A 21,230-nucleotide genomic window follows, 5' to 3' on the forward strand; every position below is an offset into this window, starting at 1 on the left:
GGCAACCAGAGTTCGAATCCCGCAGGTCAATCTCAGTTCCCATGCCATATTCCTCGAGGTGATAGGAGGCTAATCTACGGTCTGACCTTTATTTGTATCATGTAATGACCTTGATATAAGCCGACCAATGGAATTCATTGCGTCCTCTTGCATCTGTTGTTAGACTTTCAGCGAGTGAGCTCTACGAGCCCTTTAATAAAATGTCTAAATGAAATTCTTGGTAGGCTGTGCCAAGTCCGAGGTTCATCTTTGGATTCAAGTTGGCGCGGTCAGATTAGGTTGTTTAAGAGCAACTCCAACTGTTTGCCATTTGGCTTTGGCATTCTTGATTTTTGCCAAAAAGCACAAAAACTCCTCTCCAACCGTTTGGCAATTGGCTTTGGCGATTTTGGGGAGTTGGCAAATACCGGCTGAACCCGCGCATATATGCGCGCGTCCTCGACGCTTGGCATCCGACGTTTCGCGCAAAAAAGTCTCCTCCCGCGCGCGCTGCCGTCATCGTTCGCGCGCGATCTGGTGCCGCGCGAAGGGGAAACTCCGCCAGGGTTGAGGGACGGGTCCGAGGGTCTGCTTCGTCGACGGGATCTACTGCTTCGTCGTACAGCCATCGTCCTCGACGGTTGGAGTTGCTTCAGCGCCGCCAGACAAGCACGACGCGCCGCCCTGCTTGTGTCGTGGCCGGCTGCCTCTGCGACGAGCAAGCGCACAGAACCGGCCCGGTCTTTACCTCGCCATAGCACAGACACGCGCCAACACCTCCACGCGACCACGGAACCTGCTGCATATAGGCGATTTTTCATCTTGTTTTCCCGTGGGGAGGGGATTGGTGGATACATGGCCTGTCCATAGCAAAACTAACATGAACTACCGTACATTTTAGTCAACAGAAAGAAAACCATCTACTACCCGCAAGCCAGTAACTTGTCCTGGTAATCGGCGTCTGATCGACAAGCCATGCTTTTCCTTCTCTCCATCATCTTGAATATATCACAACCTATGATGATGTATTGATGCCACAAACCTTGAAGATCTGCAGTGCACGCCGGCTTGATGGAGTTCTCGACCTGGAATCCATCTCTGTAGCTTCTTGGGCAGCAGGGTCGGGGACAGGAAGCACGAAGTCGGCGCAGGCGACGGTGCGAAGGGACACGGCGAGGCGCGAAGGCTACCCGCACGACGAGAGAAGAAGCGCACGACGGCTGGGAAAATATCGCGGGAGAATTATTGTGGGTCCACAATTTTCATTTATGCCAAGTGAATAATGCAAAACGGTTGGAGATTGATTTGTTTTACATTTGGCATATTTGTTTGGGAGTTGGCAAACTCCATAATTTGCCAAACAAAAAATGCCAAACGGTTGGAGTTGCTCTTATGTAACATTTTCTAAAATGTAAGAACTTTGGCTGTTGTCTGTCGGAATCAGTGGTTCTAGTGTTAGCTTATGCCGGGTGGCTGTATGTATGGTTTTGTAAACTTCTTAATACCAAGATGTGCGCTTTTCATGCGCATTCGAGAAAAAAAAATTCTTGGTGGGCGAATTTGTTCAGCAAATAAATGTTTCCCTACGAAACATAAGGGGTCATCCAATAAATGTCAACAACAAATGAATAAAAAACAGAGAGGGAGGAGGCAAAAGCGCCTTGTAATTTGTTCTCCCGAGGGCGATGGCCAAATGCACATGTCCTCAATATATGGTCTTAGTGAACTTTTATTTATTCACTGCACTTTGTGGAAGAAATCTTACTATTACTAATTGGAGGCTCTTTTGAAGTCTCCACATGAAGCCACATAGGATTCTAGATGGATACTCTAAAAAAATAGACAAATCCTATAAATTCTCAAAAAAATCAGAAACATCTAGCCATCAATCTAACAACTCTAATTATAATAGCCATCGGATCTGTTATCTTTCTTTATAAATTACCCACCTCTGCCATTATGAAAATAGACTAAAGTAACCCCCTAAACATGTATCTAAATTACCCACCTATGACATTATAAAAAATCTAAAGTAACCCCCTAATCTTCGTGGAAATTACCCACTTATGCCATTATAATACAAATAGCCCCTAAATTTACATATAAATTATCCAATTATATCATTATTAGAAATTACTCTTAAATCTGAATTTAAATTATATAATTATAATAAAATATTAAAGTAACAATATAAAAATATAAATTGTAATTTTTATCATTACTAATATTATTGTTTATATAAAAATACTACCCATGATGTGTCACCATGTATTTATGTCTGATGGAAGAGATAAGACTACCAATTCACAAACAAATAGTTCAACTAAATATATATATCGAATACATGTGGAGGTTGGATGCAAAATAAAATCTATTGTAACTAAATAATGATAAATATATATTTTAGAGTATGTATTAGAATATTGAATTGATGAAAAGAGCGTGAGATACATAATTATAATTATCGATCTCATTCTTATATTAATTTTAATTAGCCCGTGCGAGAGCACGGGTTGATAGGCTAGTAATCTGAATTTGATGACATGAAAAACAGTTCGATCATCATCTGTGACAATTGAGCAGTGCCATTTCGATGCATTTGGGAATTATGAGAAGAGATCCATCTATTTCAGCCTTTCAGGAGGATGATTTCAGCTACTGGTGGTATGCATTGAAGCTTGCACAATTTTGTGTGGGTTCGTAAATTTCTTCCATGAATATGACAAAACAGAGATTAATTACTGCTTGAGATTTTCTGAGATCAGTCCAGCATTTTGCTCAACGTCATACACTTCGTGCGGAAGTGAGCCACTAAGCTTTTTCACTCTCGATTGCGCTTCTCTAGCCAGATGGCTACTGATCCGGCTGACCACAGTAAATCATTACTACTTCATCATGCGCTGCACCTACATGTATAGACTGGCTCTCTGCTGGCTTCTTTCTCAGCAGTCAGCACCGCATCCTCTGTGGTTTGAGCCTTTGAGGTGTTCTGCCAACTCACACTATCTTGGTCTCGATATAAACACATGGTTGAAATAAGTACTAGCAGATAGAGAGTTTATGAGGTGCGCGACTGGAGAAAACACCAAGAGTTTGTCTGTGAGAATGGAAGGCATCAGGAGAAATCCTCTAAAGATTGGCAGATTCACAAGTAGTCGTTAGCCAAGTCGATCAGGTGCTAGAACAATGCAAACTTTACTAATCTCGCTTGGCAAAGAGGAAGACGTTGGGAGCTTCTTTCGACATGAAACTTTCTTAATCTTAGACAAAAGAGTGGTAACAAGCAGTGGCGCTCTGGCGTCCAAGCCAAGCGGGAGGCCCACAACATACAGAGTCCGTTTTCTACGTTCTAGTATGTATGGAAAGCTAATGAGATAATATTTCCAATATGTCACGCGAAGAAATAAATCGAGCAATAAATAATATGACGACAATAGTGAATAACAGTAGTAATATCATAAAGTACCATAGTTAATTATTACAAACCAAATCGAATGTCATGAATATAACTAAATAAGTGTTTCAATTCGCATTTATTCTAGCAACGGGTCATCCAAACTCTACAGGTAGCTGACTAGGGGGACATACACCTTGAACTCCTGAATGTCCTCTTGAAAGTTCTCAAACTGGCCTTGTTCTGAGCAGTGTTGTTATAGCAAGTGCGAGCACATATCATACTCGGCAGTATATTAGAAAATAAATGACATGAAAGGATTAAAGCAAGGAATAAATGGAGGCTGAATACAGTGGTAAGTATTTTAATTAACAGTTGAACGTTTAAAGCTATTTACTATACATGTATGAAATCATCCCACTTTTATGAAAAAGATTCATAAATGAATAATAAACCAAGCTTGGAACAGTAAACAACTGAATTAAAGTAATGATTTCACTTAAGTAGACGTGCGGGGGTTCGACCCACTCTTGACCGTGAGCAAACGACTGATATATCAATTTTCACTCTACAGAGGTTACATACTTTCACCACAAGTCATATCTCCTTTGATGTCCAAGGTAGCTAGCCTCTTAAACACTTCCGAGGTGAGTGGTAGGAATTCAATACGAGGTCTTTACAAAGACTCTTTAATCAGTAGTAGCCCATTAAGATTTCAGCCACTAGGCGAGTGCACCCTCCCCCAAACTGAGCGTACCCCGTAGGCATAGCAAACCCCTTTGACAGGCTGAGTACCCCTCTTAAATCTAGTCTCCCCCTCTTTCGCCTTTTGGTAAGCTACTAACAAGATAGAGAAATCTAATTAATCAGCCAAGACCATAGCCATATAGTTCTTGTGGTTGCGCTGCTTTCCGGAGTGTTTCTCCATGGTTGATTTTAATTAACTTCACCAAACCATCTCTTTGTTCCAAGATGGTATAAAAGCATGTCTCAAGTATCATTGTTGCAAACCACCCATAATTAGTGTTTAGCAACTAAGCAAACTACCCAAAAAGATTTGTAAAAGTAACCTGGCTAATCAAGGACATGAATAATTAATAATGATAATAGGTACCCATCAATATTAATGCATGCAAGCATAAAATAAATATTATTGGGACAAAATATGACGAAGGAATATACTTGTCCTCCTTAGTCACTTGCTGCTTGCTGCTACTCAAATGCTTCAAAGTCATGATCTTGGAAGTTCTCAAACGGCTCCTCGTCTACTAGTCACGAACAAGCCAAATAACACATGTACATACAAGCAAATAATAAAAATAAATTAAATAGTACACCAACCTTTGCAAAACAAAAATAAAGACTTAAAAACAGGTTCTACGCATTACAACGATCAAAACGGTACAAAGAACGCTTAAAACGGATTTAAAACGCTAAAGATACGCTAAAAATGGTTGTGCAGGGGTTTATACACGAGAAAAACTATTTAAAAAGAGGTAAACAGAAAGAAACCGAGGGCCAAAACATAATTCAATATAAAAACCTAAGGACTAACATGCAAAAACACTAAATCTAGACGACGGGTTCTAATTTAGAAAAATCTTGCGCCCCGTTCGGATGGCCTGAACTGGCTGGGCTGGATGGTTGATCAGCCCAGCCAGCCGTTCAGCGGAACAGGCTGTCGATGGATCGCCTGCTCTCGCAGTCTCCTCTTCTTGTACTCCGTCTTGTACTCTGTCTGTGCCGCCGAACGCTGGGCTGATCAGCCATCCAGCCCAGCCAGTTCAGGGCATCCGAATGGGGGCTTGGGTGTTTTCCACAAGAAAAAGGATCAAATTTGAATTATTTTTGAATAGAAATGGACGGCGGGTTGATTCAGTAAAGCTTGCGGACTTTTCTGCAAAAACAAGGTTGACCGGTAGAAGAGGGGTTTGATTCAGGTTGGATCTGTTGCCAGCCGTTGGATCTTCATCCACGGCCCGGATCGGCCCGGGTGGCCTGGCGGCGGCGGAATGTCGGATGACGGTGCCGCCGCGCACCAGAGCGGCGGAACATCGCCGGAGCGCGATCGTTTTCGTGCCCCGGTGCACAAAAAATCAAGCGACTAGGGGCAAAAGAGAGAGGGCCGCACGGGGAAGCGTCCAGAGGGGTTTGGGTACTTAGGGAGGCGCAGAAGATGGCCGGCAGCAAGCACTCGCAGCGGCGAAGGTCCGGTGAGCGCGGGGCCTCGCAACCCGGAGCGGAAAAGAGGGGAAAGAGGGGGAAACCAATCGGGGTTCATCAACGAAGCTCCCTGGCTTACCAAATTGGGTCGAGCGGCAATGGCGCGGGAGATCAACGGCGATGCGCGGTGAGCTTGGATGAGGCGAAGGTGGCACGTGCTCGCACGAATCTAGGGTGAAAAGCAAAAGGTGGTGACTGCGGTAGGATAGCATGAGGCCGGGTTATGGGGAGAAAAGGGGCATGGGATGCGGGGCGAGGCCGGCTCGGCCTCGGCGTGCGGGCCCAGCGCCGTGCCCTCATGCCCAAGCCGGACTTTGGCTCAGGGACGGGGATGACAGACGGGCTCCATTCATCGGGGAGAGGAGCTGACAGGCCGACTTGGGCCAGAGTGGGCCAAAAAGAAAAACAAAAGGAGAAGGGAAAGGAACGACTGACGCGAAGAAAACAGGATGGCGCCCAGGACCAGGAAAGAAAGAAGGAGAGAAGAATTCAAATTGAAGCCTATGGTGAGTTTTAAATATTGCAAAACTAATTCTTTTTGAAGCTTGAAAATTATGAAAAATAAGCTACACACTTCCAAGGTGAATTTTAGGGTGTTACACAATACCTCGGTCCCAAATCAATATGAGGTTCGAGTCAACGGGAATCCTCAAAACAAATGGACGTCCATAATCTGTCAGGGTGCTATGCCATTGTTTTTGGGTCGTTGGGTCGTATATCACGCTGGAATCCATTTGGGACGTGTCTAGAGTTTTTTTTCCGACCCTAAGTCTTTATATTCAATACCTGCCATCCAAGAAAACTCGGGTTTTGCTTAGATTAGTTTGTCAAGAACAATTTCACTGTTATCGGTTTGTAAGACCCAATTCGAGTAGTTAATCTGTTTTCAGTAATCTTGTTGTGTATCTTTTTTGTTCTTGTTTGTGTTCTTCGATTCGCAGGTAAGGTTTAACCTCGTGGCGAGATCAATTGGGTAGCGTACGATTGATAACCAAGAGACGATGTAGTGCTTCGATTACCGGATCCGGTCTTGTTGATCAAAAGCTAGATCACTTGTGTCGGATTGTCAATAAATTGATAGTTATCCCTTTGACGGAAGACCTGGCACCCTCGCGTTCCCATCACTGTCATCAGCCCATAAATATATGTTGCCAACCCTGTGATTTATCTCTCTGCCCATATATACAGACTTACCTCGCCGCCCCTGTTTCATTTCGTTACCCTTTTAGTCAACATACTCCAAGTTGTTGTTTCCCGCTAACCACAACTGAAGAGAATGGCAGAACAGAATGAGGTAGGAGAGGACGGGCGGATGTTATTTGAGAATGGAGGGCATAGGGAGGAAGCTTTAAAGCCATGCTAATGATCCAAGTAGTACGATTGAAGAACAAGGTGTCTTTCTTGAAAGAAACGGTGTTGTTGATGGCAATGGGCGTACGCACGCGTACCTCTTCTTGTGTTGCGGTCTTGCCGTCTTGGTACACCATGTCTCTCAGCCAAGGATGGGCTGCCTACTCTTATGGAGTATACAAGCAGCTAAAAACATGCCTTCAATCAACCATCGTAAATTCAGATACAAAAGCAGAAACATGTTTGCTAACGGAGAGTGAACGTGACAAGCACGAGGACTTCTAGCTACTATATAGCAATAACGTCTACCTCCTGCATTTGTTGCCAGCCCTGCACATCTAGCATGCTGCCATACATGATATATCTCCAACATGCCATGCCGTCTCAGTTTCGTCGCCCCTGGGTCCGCGTATGTGCTCCATGCTATTGGGCAATGGTTTAGTCCCAATACAAAGTTCAAAGGATGAAATAGTACAATGACGCAAGAGAGAGAGGACCAATATTCTCTTTCGAGAATGGGAGGCATCACGAGAAAGCCTCGAAGCCTTCACAAAGTTCTTAGCAGTCTGAAACATTGCTCAGGTGTCTTCTTTTTTTTTTTAGAAAGAAACAGAATTGTGGATACATACTGTCAATTTCGTTTGAGAAATGGCATAGTTCATCACATTCCCACGTGCATTTTTTTGTTAACTTTGATGAATGAAATAAATTAGTTTAATAATGAGGAATGCTTTGTCTCACCGAAATTTATGCAATGTCCAGCCACCAACCACTCATTTTCTTTTTAAAAGGGAGAAACATTCCATTCCAAATGAAGTGATTCATCAAACCTGAAAGCGAATATGGCTCGGGGAAAATAGTGGATTGATTAACAGAAGTACAAAGGGGTACAATATATAGGCAAGGAGCGTCTAGGGTTTATAGAAATATCCAATCGGAGATCCTTGTCTAATCTGAATCAAACACCACAAAACCCAAGGGGCAACTCTAGCCGCATGGCTGGGAACCACGGCCCAAAGGCCAGCCCACTAAACACCTTGCTAACACGCCCCCGCAGTCTGAACGTCAGCCACTCTGCACATTCAGATTGGACCTGAACTCCGTGAAGACTGAAGTAAGGCCTTTGGTGAAGATATCTGCATACTGCGACGAAGTCGGCACGTGAAGAACACGAAGATCACCAATGGCAACCCGCTCCCGGACGAAGTGTAGATCGATCTCAATGTGCTTGGTACGCTGATGTTGGATGGGGTTGGAGGACATGTAGATGACGCTGATGTTATCACAATACACCAGCGTGGAGCGGCGAAGAGGAGCGTGGAGCTCCTGCAGAAGTTGGCGCAGCCATGAGGCCTCGGCAACACCATTAGCCACAACGCGATACTCAGCTTCAGCATTGGATCTTGAAACGGTGTTCTGACGCTTGAAGGACCAGGAGATGAGATTGTCCCCGAGGAACACAGCATAGCCCGAGGTGGACTTGCGCGTATCCGAACAACCCGTCCAATCAGCATCAGTGTAGACCACAAGATCAGCAGATGTGGAAGGTCGCAGTAGAAGACCAAGGTGTAGAGTGCCCCGAACATAGCGCAGGATGCGCTTCAGAGCCGCCAGATGAGGTGCATGAGGATCATGCATGTGCAAGCAAATCTGCTGGACAGCGTATGCAATATCTGGTCGAGTGAACGTCAGGTACTGTAAGGCGCCGGCAAGACTGCGGAAATCAGTAGCATCTGCTACGGGCGCACCATCAGCATCGGCGACCTTGGGGTTGGTGTCAACCGGAGTAGAGCACGGCTTGCAATCTGTCATCCCAGCACGATCCAGAATATCCATCATATATTGCCGCTGCGAGAGAAGCATACCATTGCCACAGCGCTGAACTTGCATACCGAGGAAGTGATGTAATTCACCAAGATCCTTCATAGCGAATTCCCGCTAAAGCGCTGAGATGATCCGCCGGAGAAGAGCTGGAGAGGAAGCTATGAGGACAATGTCATCCACATAGAGCAGTAGAGAAGCAATGTCTGAACCCTGCCGATAGACAAATAGGGATGTGTGTGACTTTGGCTTCAATGAACCCCAAGGAGAGCAGGAAGGTGGCAAACCGACTATACCAAGAACGAGGAGCCTACTTCAACCCATATAAAGACTTGTCGAGGCGACAAACAAAGTCCGGATAGGTGGGATCCTCAAAACCAGAAGGTTGGGTGCAGTAAACTTTCTCCGATAGAGTGCCATGCAAGAAGGCGTTCTTCACATCCAACTGATGAACGAGCCAGCGACGAGTGAGTGCCAAAGAGAGGATTGTCCGGATGGTAGCGGGCTTCATGACCGGACTGAAAGTCTCTGCAAAATCCATGCCAGGATGCTGGGTGAATCCCCGGAGGACCGAGCGGGCCTTGTAACGCTCGAGAGTCCCATCAGCATTGAACTTGTGCTTGAAGATCCACTTTCCAGTGATGACATTGGCTCGTGGAGGGCGAGGCATAAGATCCCAGGTGTGGTTCTCCAGCAGGGCATTATGTTCTTCCACCATAGCGGCTCACCAATTTGGATCGGCCAGAGCACTACGGTAGGTCTTCGGGACGGCGGAGAGCGGTGAAGCATGGTAGAGAGCCGTTCTTGGCACTCGAAAGCCACTCTTGGCTCTCGTGGACATCGGGTGCTAGTTGGAGACTGGAGGAATAGCCACAGCACCCTTGTGCAGTGGTGCGGCTGGGGCAGCAGTCGTGCTGCTCAGCGGTGCCGCACTGGAGGAGGGTGCAGGTGCCGTCGGGGTCGGCGGAGGGCGAGGCCGACGAGGGTACACCTGCGTGATGACACGACCAGCTGGACCTGGCAGCTAGGTCATGTCCAGAGGCGGAAAGGGCTGCGAGACGACGTGGGGGACGTCCAGGCCACGCGGAGCACTGGCGGGATGTAGCGCGGGGTCATCGAGGGCTCCGTGGCCGCGCGTGGCGCGGGAGGGGGCGACATCGTGGCCTCACGTGGCACAGCAGCTCCTGGTGTGCGCAGCGCAGGCAGGACATAGAGTCTGGCCGGTGCGCTCACCGAGGAGTCGTCGGAGGGTGCCGGGGTTGCCCCAGGCACAGTCACAGAGGAACTAGCGGGGGCACCGGCAGAGTAGGCACCAATGGGAGGACCTGCAGGCAGAAACTTGTGCGACAGTCCATTAGGAGCAGGCACAACATCAGTAGCATCAAGGAACTCAAGCTCGCCAGTGGGTCGAGGGCCATCGCGCGCAGCGAAAGTAAATGCAGTTTCATCAAAGATGACATGCCGGGAAATAATGACTCTGTTAGAGGAGAGGTCAAGGCAGCGGTATCCTTTGTGATGAGCGGAATAACCCAAGAAGACACAGAGGGTGGAGCGAGGCGCGAGTTTGTGGGAAGCTGTGGCAGACAGGTTGGGGCAACATTTGCATCCAAAGACGCGCAGGTGATCATACGCCGGAGGTGTGCCATAGAGGGCGCGGTGTGGCGTGGAGAACTCGAGGGTCTTGGTTGGCAGAATGTTAACCAGAACGGTCGCCGTAGAGAGAGCCTCAGCCCAGTAGGCAGGAGGCATGGAGGCATGAAACAGCAGGGAGCGAACAACATTATTGAAGGAGCAAATAATGCATTCAGCTTTACCATTTTGAGGCGAGGTGTAAGGGCAGGACATGCGTAGATGGATGCCCTTAGTGAGGAAGAAGGTCCGAGCGCTGGAGTTATCGAACTCCTTCTCGTTGTCGTACTGGATAGCCTTGACAGTGGCGCCAAACTGAGTGGAGGCATAGGCGAGGAAGTTTGTGAGCGTGATGTAAGTATTAGACTTGAGGCGCAGAGGAAAAGTCCACAAATAGTGAGTGCAATCATCAAGTATGACCAAATAATATTTGTAACCTGAGACACTAACAACTGGAGATGTCCACAGATCGCAGTGAATAAGATCAAACTTGCTAGACGCACGAGACACTGAAGTATGAAAGGGCAGACGAACATGTCGTCCTAATTGACAAGCACGACATAAGTCTAAACAATCCTCAATCCGACAAGAGATACTAGAAGCAAGCTTCGACAAAGCTTCATGACCAGGGTGGCCGAGACGCCGATGCCAAAGCGGAGAGGTGGTCTTGGCGACAAGGGAGTGCGCTGGAGGGAGGCATAGAGGGTACAGCGGCCCATAGCTATTGCACCTGACTATCTCGTCCCGAGTTTGCAGATCCTTCACAGAACAGCCGGCAGGGTCAAACTCAATAGAATAATTGTTGTCAGTGGTAAATTGGCAAATAGAAATAAGATTCTTAATAATATGTGGAGACACAAGAACATTATTAAGATGATGGGAGGAAGACAGTGCAGCCGAGCCAGTGGAAGTGACAGGGAGCAAAGTGCCATTACCGACAACAATCGATGAAGGAGTAGGATACCGCTGGGAACAGGCATGTGAAAGATTATGGGGAGAGGAGGTCATTTGAGAGGTGGCACCTGTGTCGAAGTACCAGTCGCCAGTGGAAGGCTGATTCAGCAACGCCGTGCTGAAAGCTGAGGCCAACGGCTGCTGATCCCAGGAGGGGAGGCCGGCCATAGGGTTGTACAACCCAGGTGCTTTCCAAGGGCCGCCTCCATCAGTGGCGGCAGCAGGCTACTGCTGCTGTTGCTGCTGCGCAACAAAGGCCTGCTAGGGCGGGCGAGGCTGCGGCATGGACGGAAGTGGAGGGCGAGGACCAGGCCACATTTGGATGGTCCCCATCCAAGGGTTGTAAAAGGTCGGCCACAAGGCCCCGCCAGGGGTTGTGGTCTGGGCGCCAGGTGCAGGCTGGGCGGATCCAACCTCCTCCTGCTGCTGCTGGGCGCCAGTGGTGGCGCGCTAGCCGCTCCCACCAGCGCCAGGACCACCGCCACTGCCGCGACCATTGTCGCCACGCTTGCTGCGGCGGCTGTTGTTTCCCTTGGAGCTGGTGTTGGCGCCCCCGGAGCCGGAGCCGGCACCGGTGTCGGCGCCCCCGGAACCGGAGCTGGCTGGAGAAGAAGCGGCCGCAGTCCTGGTGGAGGCGGCGAGGGTGGCAGCCGGCGAAGGTTGCCAGTTCTCCATGGTGATCTCCTCAAGAATGAGATCGTCGCGGGCCTCCAACAAGGAGGGGAAGGGCCGACTGCGCCGAAGGATGGCCCCGACATGGGCGAAGTTGTCGTTGAGGCCGCGGAGCACGTTCAGGACGATCGTGCGGTTGGTGATGATTTCACCGAGGGCCCCAAGGTCATCAGTCATCTTCTTGAGACGGCAACAGTACTCGGAGATGGAGAGGTCGCCTTGGAAGAAGTTGCAAAACTTCGTCTCCAACTGGATGGCGCGAGCCTCCCTGTTCCCGAGAAACTGGGACTCGACGACAAGCCAGGCGTCTCTGGCGGTCGAGCCCTGAGAGGAGATGACCTCGGCGAGGTCATCGGCGAGGGTGCCGAGGATCCAGTACTTAACCACGCAATCCACCCGAGCCCAATCCGGAGAGAGGATTGGTGCGTCGAGGTCGACGTGATCCTGAAGCGAGAACTTACCAAGAGTGAGCAAGAACTGATCACGCCAGCGACCGAAGTTGCCGGAGTCGACGTCGAGGACGATCGGGATGAGGCTGCGGATGTTGTTGATGGCCACCACCTGGGTGTGCAGGTTCAGGAGGGCAGCGGCCTCCCGAAGGAGCATGGTGGAGTGCAGATCCATCTGTGCAGGGAGGGGGCTCGGGCCAGAGGAGGTTGGCGAGGCAAGGGCAGCCGCGGCAGCCGCCCGGTCCTGGGCAGCAAGCGCCCGGGCGGCGTCCAGGGCCTTGGCGGTGGCCGCGTCGGCCTTGGCGGCGCGCGTCATCGCGGCGTCGTGGGCGGCCTGGCGCTCCGTGGCGAAGCGCTGCGCCTCGGCTGCGGCGGCGTCCTTGTTCGTGCGCAGCTGCAGGACGTTGGTGAGGATGGGGCCGTCGCCTTGGCCGGTGCCAGCGCCGGCGGCAGGCGGGGGGAGGGCGGCGGGGTGCCGACCATGGCGCTGCGCGGCAGAAGGGCCGGCGCGCGGGGGGGGAGGGGGGAGTGGGCGCGCACGATGGGAAGCCAGCGCACGGGCGCAGCACGGCGAGGAGCCGGCGCGCTAGGGCAGCGGAAGTCGAATCCGAGGGAAAACCCAGACTCGTGATACCATGAAAGCGAATATGGCTCGGGAAAATAGTGGATTGATTAACAGAAGTACAAAGGGGTACAATATATAGGCAAGGAGTGTCTAGGGTTTATAAAAATACCCAATCGACGGAGATCGTTACCTAATCTAAATCAAACAGCACAAAACCCAAGGGGCAACCCTAGCCGCATGGCTAGGTGCCACGGCCCAAAGGCCAGCCCACTAAACACCTTGCTAACAAAACCCAACATTTAACGAGACTTAGAGGCCATTTGGAGGATATTTTCCGAATGGATTCATAGATGTCAAAATCGGTGAATTAAAAAAAAGTAAAAGATAACTGATTTCATATAGTTTCTAGTTCATCTTTGTCTTAATTAGTTTGCCAATTGTGTTAAATAGGTGCATTCCGTGCCGATATAACTCGTCCCAAACATGCCCTTATTATTGCCCAGGAAGTAATTAAGTACCAAGAGTTTGAGAATGGAAAGCATCACGAGAAATCCCCAAACAAGGAGTCGTGAGCCAAATTTCAACCCTTTTCTTGGAAAAGAAACGCCTCCAGAGTGACATTAGTTGTACAGATGAACCCTGAATGTGCAACTCGCAGGATGTTACATCTAATCATTGTTGGTATGTTTTGCCGGGATATATCTGGTTGTATATGCTATAATCCAAACTTATAAAAGGTTGTTTGCATTTTTTAAGCATTTGGATTAGATGTCTACTACACGAGTAGGTTGTTTGCCTCCACGAGTAGGTCTTTGTTGTCTACTACAGTGGAGTGAACAAATTCCATTTTTAAGCATTTCCTATTTGAAAAATAAACCATTGGCGCTTTTCAGCCCATCTCGTTCTTTGTTGCCTTATTGGTAAGTGGTAACACCTTAGCAAAAATAGTAGTAAAGTAGGCTCCTATGCCTTTAAGAATAAAAATGCAGCAATAATTATATTTCTGCATACACTGAACATTTTTATATGATATTCCTGTGATGATTCCACACAAGAAGTGATGAATCGTTCTGATAGGGCACAAAGTCGTCGATCAGCCACTAATGGTCAGTGGACAAGTCTGCAAAAGTTACATATCCTGAGAATAGACCAACTGGGATGAGCAGCCAAACGGCAAGAAAAAGGGTATTTAGCGGTTTTGAAAAATAGAGTAGGTCACTTTCTGGTGCTACGCTTTCGGCAAGCATGCCTTGCTGAAAATAGTTTCTTTGTTGTTTGGATGCCAGTTAGTGCACACGAAACAAACAAAACAAGTCTTGCAGGAACCATCCAGATGAATTGTGAGGGGACGGGGGACCCATGCATCTCTCTCAAGTCTCAAATCACTTTGTTTTTCTGACCCTTTTTTTGTACTTTCCCCCGCCAAGTGACGACAGATAGTTTATTCGGAGCTGTTTTTATTAATTAGTAGTAAACTTACAACACATTTGTCAGGATCTGGTGTTAGAAGAAATGAAATAGCGCAAATTGTTGCACTGGTAATTCTCTAGCAAGCCGTAATTTCAAAAGTATAAGTTGTATAAATGCAATTTCATAGTGATCAGTGTGCCGGAATAGAACCGTATCATATCAACATACAAATTTGGGAGTACTTAAAGAATTCGAAATGTACTACTAGCGGTAAAAATTGTGCAGCAGGTTCCTATGGCAGCCAGCATTCCAAATGACACCACATCATACTTGGAAACACGTCCAGTTGTGAAATGGTAAACAGCCGAAGAAGTATATAGAAGGCAAATAACAACTATCTGGATTAACACGATTGATCAAATAAGCAGCACATTTTTTTTTGCGCAAAATGGCAGCACGTCACAACAGTTCGAGAAGAGAAAGCAGCACATGAAAATATGGTCGAAATGAATGTAATTCAGACGGCTCTAGTTTATTCTCCTTAGCTAATCACAATGTACCCGCCTTTTTTCACACCACTCATGTCGCCTGGGGCCCAAAGATTTCAATGGAAACGAGGAGAAGAAGAAATTGTTAGCAAGCACCCCACCTTAATTACAGCAATCTTCCCTCTAGAGCACTGCAATTGCAACGATCAGCAGATCCTCATGCCATCACTCAGTAACACAAAGCGCTAACTCATCAGGGAGAGAATATGCATTGCATGCTTCTGCCTTTTATCTTCCCTTACAGGCCACAACATCGCCACTCCGGGGGAGATTGCACGAGGCACGATAAAACAGTGCATTTCAATCCCACTCCTAGCAGTTCAACAGATGTCCCAGTGAACAATTTGGAGGACACCCATTGTACCTTTTTGTTACGGAAGGCAATGGTATGGGGAAGCAGCGACTTTGATCCCTAACTGCGCCAGCTGTTTTGCTTCTTAGCCTCAAATGTGGCTCCATCATTGAGCATGTCTTGGGCATCAGTTTCCATGCCAAGCTTTGACAGAGCAAGGGATTGAAGATAGAAGGCTGTAGGCCACTCAGGCATGCAGACCTGGGCCTGCATAGCGTCCCGGAGGGCAAGTTCTGCCTGCTCATTCATCAAGTAGGAAAAACTGCGCCTAGCAAAAACTGTGGCTGAAGGTGCTGACATCATTGCAACTAGCTGCATAACAGCAAACGGGTTTGTCATAATTTAGGAGATTCAGATGCAGAAACGCATGATAAGTTATAAATACAATGTTTATGGGGGTAATGAGCAAGAGCAAGCAAGTAAAATTATGTTGTAAGTATTGTTAAATCCTGGAGCTAACAGGCCGAGGGCCCAACCAGTTAAGAATATTGACTTGTGACCAGTTTACATGAGATGGTTCTTTCTGTGATAGTCTCCTACCATAGTTACAAACAAATGAAGAGAACAGGGATGTTGATACCTTGGAGTAGTAATCAATTGCAGTCTTAAAATCCTTGTCTCTAAATGCTATGTCACCGAACTTTTTTGTGTTTAGCATCTCTTGAACTTGCTGGGTCCATTCTTGAAAGGATAACTTCATTTTTTTTTAACATGCACCAGACAAAATAGGCATATCTTAAAAACCAAACAGGTTTGGCTTCATAATTTCAAAATACTTGTGCAAGTGTAAACGCAAAGAAAAATATCTGGAAGTACATATCAGATTATGCCACAAAATGAAATGTGAAAAATACATCCAAAGATTGCCAGCAGTACAATCTCCTAAATATAACACTGAAAAAAAATGCATGGTTACTCATGCAAAAATATTTCACTTTTGGAATATGAAAAGATATAATGCATTTTATATAAGTCAACTTCTCTACATAGCCAAGAGAAAATGTCACACATACATATCTCAGATTCTGCAAGCAAATAATGGGCCACATTTTTTCTTCTTTCTTCTAACCATGCAATGCTACAAAGCTCAAACTGGAAGGAACAGGGAGCTTTAAAACAATTTCGACAAACAATTTCGACAAATAAACCATGATGAACAAGATATCCTTAAGACAGGAGGAAACAAAAACGATGCGGTCGAGGAAAATGAGGAAACTTCATCACAAATGGATAGCATAAGTCAGATTTATCATTATTTCAGTCAGTTACCTCGTTTTCTGCACCCTCATCATCTTTATAACCTGTTTTAAGCAATATATCATGCACTGCTGTAAGATCCATAACAGAGCAGGCCTTCCCAAGTGGAGAGAGAATAGCTGGCAATACTGATGCGGCTTTTGTAATACCCATCAAGACATGTGATGCTACCTAAATTTGGAATCATGCCAGGAACGGATGATATAGAAGCAATAAAGGGGGAGAATACTGGGAAATAAATTATTCAAGCTACTCACCTCCTTTTGCTTCTGAAGAGGACCAACAGAAGACAATAGATACTTTATGTTTGGTCTATCCCTAGCTTCAAATTGCAGACACTTTGATGCAAGATCGACCAATTTCGAAGCATCTTCATTAGCATACTGCCCTTCTAAGGAGGAATCCATCAGCAACAGTATATTCTTTCCCCTTATCAAATCTAGTGCCTGGAATTCCAAAAAAAAAACAATGAAACGAGAAATCCTTCGCCATAAATTACAGATATATCACAATAAAACATCTAACAAAGTCTCTCTATCATCCCATTATGTCATAAGAGTAGCACTGTTTGATGGCGCAGGAAATCAAGTACCTAGCAATAGCGGTCAGCTCATGGTTTCAAAGTTCACAGCAATGCATCAATCAGGGGCTTTGCTTCAATACTCTGATTACCTCCCAGGAGGTAAGAACTCAAAAAGAATCACAACCACGGATTTTCCGAATAGATGAATCATTTAAATAATAACGAAAAAGGAAAATCCCTTTCCTTATTTGCTCACCATATCTCCATGCACTCAATCAACAAAAATTTAGCCGGGTTTGAGGGAGAGGGAGTGAGGGAGGGAAAGAGAGCGAGAGCGAGAGCGAGAGGGAGGGAGCGGGAGCGGGAGAGCGAGAGAGGGAGGGAGGGGGAGAGCGAGGGAGGGAGAGGGAGAGAGGGAGGGAGAGAGGGAGAGAGGGAGGGAGGGAGGGAGAGACTGGTACACTAAGCTAGAATCAGGGAGGCAACATGTGCTGCCGCATGCAGGCTGCGACCTGCAACGGTAGTTGGAGCCATACACGTATAGGAAACCAACACATCAATACACTTTTTTTTTCTCAAACGCACAGAAGAACTGCGTGCCATTTCATTAAGGAGACACATTAATACACTGAACCCTGTGTTTCCCAAGTTGTCACATGTATTTGCTATTGTTCATGTAAAAAACGTTACATAAAAGTCATGCATTTGCATACAAATATCTACATGTCACGCCCAAAACAAAGGTTATAAGAAAAAAGTCAAATTAGGATCCTAATCATATATGCATGTTAGATACAACATAAACGTCTACATATGCCTGATATTTTGCCTATGTTTCCTATTTTCAAACGAAAATTATAGAAATATATACTTCTCCTATTACCTTCTAGGAGGTAATGTGTTGTAATGACCATCTAGATCTATCTAAATAAATGGTTCACTGTTACTTCGGAGTACCGTAGCAAAGCCCATCAATAAAACACTGTACCGAAAAGCAATGGGATGCAAGGGAATCGCTAAAAGATATTTCTGAAATCTATTCTTCAGAAAAAGCAAATAGAGCATACATGACTAGGAGGGATGTGCTTCCCGCTCAAAAGATCCAACAGGACAGTTCCATAGCTATATATCACACTCTCGGGAATTACTCTGCCTGTCATTCAAGATTCAAGCACAAAATATTCAGTACAGTCCAAAATAGTGTAGTGTAAGTAGTAGGGAGTACATAGAAGATAAAGCCACAAACAAAAGGTATTCATTCAATGACAATCAGGAAACAAAAAGTTCTACAACTGTATTCTCAAGAGACATAAGTCACTAGACCTCCATTATTTGATTTCATAGATATTTCAAATCAGCTAACATACAGTAACTTAGCTTATAATAAGTTAGCAGGTTAGTCTGCAGCCACCACCATCAGTATCAGTTAATCATGAATAGGATAGCATCTATTATAGAAAAGGTATTTCTTACCTGTTCGTAGAAACTCTGGTGGAGTGTAAGCCAAGTTGGTACTATAACTTTTTCCATCACGGCTGTTCTTCATCAGGCCAAAACTTGACAAGCGAGGATCACCTTCCTGATAGGAAATAGAAACTGATTATAGCAGGTGAAGAATTCAATAGGCAGCTACAGAAATCAATTACAAACAGGTGAAAAATTAAATAGGCAAGGCAGCTACAGAGGACAGTAAAATTTCCAAAGTAAACCTTTCAGATCAAAATATGATATTTCACATAAGGAAAAAATGTAGCTATATTTGTATAATACAAACGCCAGCAAGAAAAAAATGTGACAATGCAAAAGGCAGCAGGAAAAGAATGTAGCTAAACCTCGTCAAAAAGTACTCTATATGCATTCAAGTCATGATAGATCTTCCGGTTCTCTGCATTGCAATGGTCGAGTGCTTGCGCAATGAAATATGCTACCCTCAACCGCATTTCCCATGGCAATGGCTGCTTATCCCCTGCACAAAAAGGTAGGGCACACCGGCACAGCACAATCAGTCAAGGGAGAAAAAGCAGGCAGGGCACAATCACCTACTCCGGGCAAACCACATTTTCGCATGATGATCTGCACAGGTCAAATGCAGCAATGGTGAAGGACATAAGGTGCATTAAGTCATTGAGTTAATGCAGAGGAGATTGAGATTCACGGTTGGTGCGATCCACCCCCAATGATCATCATGAAGTACGTCACCACAGACGACACCACACCAGACCACGAGGCCCGTAACAGAAAAGGCTGGAGTACCAATAGCAAGTAGATATGGATACTGAGGGGTTGGGGAGAGAGCGTACAGTGGAAGAGATGCTTGGAGAGGGTGTCGTTTGGCATGTACTCGGCGACGAGCAGCCTCTCGTCACCCTCGGCGCAGCAGCCAATAAGGTTGACGAGGCGCTTGTGGCGCACCTTCCCCACGCCCGCCGCCTCCGCCTGCAACGGCAGCCACGCAGCGTCACATTGCGAGATCCAGGCGGGGGATCGAATCAAGCGAAAACAAGCAACCAACGCAAAATCGTACGAGGAACTGCTGCGGGTCGGGCCAGGAGAGGCGCGAGAAGCGCTTGACGGCGATGAGGCGGCCGCCGTCGAATCGCCCGCGGTAGACGACGTTGGGCGCCTTCTCGCCGCTCTCAGAGACGATGAGGTCTGCGCTGAATCCCTTGGTGGCGGCGCGCAGCTCGGCCAGCGCGAACTCCCGGAACACGGGCACCGCGCGCTTCACCGCCTCCTTGTCGTCGCCGGCGTCGCCGCCATCCGCGCCGCCGTTCGCCGCCTCTGCCACTCGAACGGACGCAAGGCGGGGCGCCGCAGATTAGACGGATTCGAGGGGGGTTAGGGTTTAGCAGCGGGCGGCGGCAGCTGGGGGGGCGTGTCGCTTACCGGGATCTGCCGGGTTGTCGGCGGGGAGCGCGGCGGCGTCGTTGGGTGGCAGGGGCCCCGCCACCTTGGACTGGAAGCACCCCATGGCGCGGAGTGGAGATCTAGGGGGTTTGCTTAGCGAAGGCTAGTGGTCGGTGGGAATGCGAGTGCGGGGAGCGTGCGCTCAACTCGACTCCAGTGCGGAGGAGTGCGGAGTGGAGCAGAGCAGAGCAGAGCGAGCTTGTGACGGGGGGCGGGGGCGGGGGGGAGGCAGGGCTCCGAGAGAAGCGCGGCAGCACACTGGGGTGGTGGGGGAGCCGGTAGGTGCGCCCGCAATACCAAGCATCCCCACCGCCGGTGTTTTAAAAAACCTCCGAATCTCCTGCTACTTTTTTCTTTTTAAAAAATAAAATTCGTACTATAATTTAAGGTGGTGAGTTTTTCTCTTTGTTTTGATACTGAGTTGTTTTAAAATATTTTTAGAGAAATCACACGGTTTCCCATGGCCAATCAGAGAGTATAGTGTTTCGACTTTTGAAAGGAAGGGCAATGGAAAAGAGAGACCAAGGGGATGCATGCATCTTTGGGCTCATATTCAATGAAGATGCTTCGGTTTTTGGTATGAATTTAAGATGCTTTAATGTTGACAAAATTTATTTGTTTGGAGTAGCAGAGCTATATTAAGTTATTTTTAACTCTTCTATATCTTCTATATTAAGTTATTTTTAACTTAGACTATTTTTCAGAGGGATATTTCATTTTTTTCTATTTCCATGAATACCTAGTTGATGGATGAAATAGTTAATATACAATACATTGTTTGATTTTGGTGTTTCATAGATAATATCAGTACTGTAAAGATAATTTATAGAACCAGCATCCATCTGTTTAGCGCTAAGTGAAAAATTCACTATGAAATTTAAATTTTCGACCAGAAAAATTTGGAGTTGAAGAGATGGAATAAGAGCGACACATTGCGTTTGAAAAGAGATGGAATTAAGAGAAGAATTTAGCATGGGCGGGTTACTTTTGGACGAGAAGATTAAGCACGAGCGGATTACGTTTTTGACAGGTCGATTGAGCACGGGCAGATTGCAGGAAAAATAGTTGGTGCTGGCAGTTGGAAAGAGAGGAGTATGTACATGCGGGAGAGATTTGCATGCATGTGTTTTCCGAGATTTAACTTATAAGATTTGTATGTCAAGCTTTGAAGGGATGCACTTCATGCATCTATACATA

General features: G+C 46.8%; 3 protein-coding genes across 3 annotated transcripts; all 3 read right to left on the reverse strand.

Annotated features, from left to right (window-relative positions):
• Nucleotides 1-8,011: 8,011 nt before the first annotated feature.
• On the reverse strand, nt 8,012-8,872 carry LOC120689093 (uncharacterized mitochondrial protein AtMg00810-like). Its single transcript, XM_039971430.1, has one exon. It carries the CDS (start codon nt 8,870-8,872, stop codon nt 8,012-8,014), a length of 861 nt encoding a protein of 286 aa, XP_039827364.1.
• Nucleotides 8,873-11,800: 2,928 nt separating this feature from the next.
• Nucleotides 11,801-12,787, reverse strand: LOC120689095. The gene has a single exon (XM_039971431.1). The coding sequence runs from the start codon at nt 12,785-12,787 to the stop codon at nt 11,801-11,803; it is 987 nt and encodes a 328-aa protein (XP_039827365.1).
• A 2,071-nt stretch (nt 12,788-14,858) lies between these two features.
• LOC120688108 (serine/threonine-protein kinase BSK2-like) lies at nt 14,859-20,292 on the reverse strand. The gene is made up of 10 exons (XM_039970278.1): nt 20,013-20,292; nt 19,651-19,907; nt 19,427-19,562; nt 18,959-19,092; nt 18,600-18,705; nt 18,194-18,279; nt 16,861-17,049; nt 16,616-16,774; nt 15,927-16,040; nt 14,859-15,658 (listed from the first exon to the last, which is right to left on the reverse strand). Exons 1-10 carry the CDS (start codon nt 20,095-20,097, stop codon nt 15,407-15,409), a joined length of 1,518 nt encoding a protein of 505 aa, XP_039826212.1. The 5' UTR covers nt 20,098-20,292; the 3' UTR covers nt 14,859-15,406.
• Between the last annotated feature and the right edge of the window lie 938 nt (nt 20,293-21,230).

Source organism: Panicum virgatum, chromosome 9N (assembly GCF_016808335.1).
Source record: "Panicum virgatum strain AP13 chromosome 9N, P.virgatum_v5, whole genome shotgun sequence".
NCBI lineage: Eukaryota > Viridiplantae > Streptophyta > Magnoliopsida > Poales > Poaceae > Panicum > Panicum virgatum.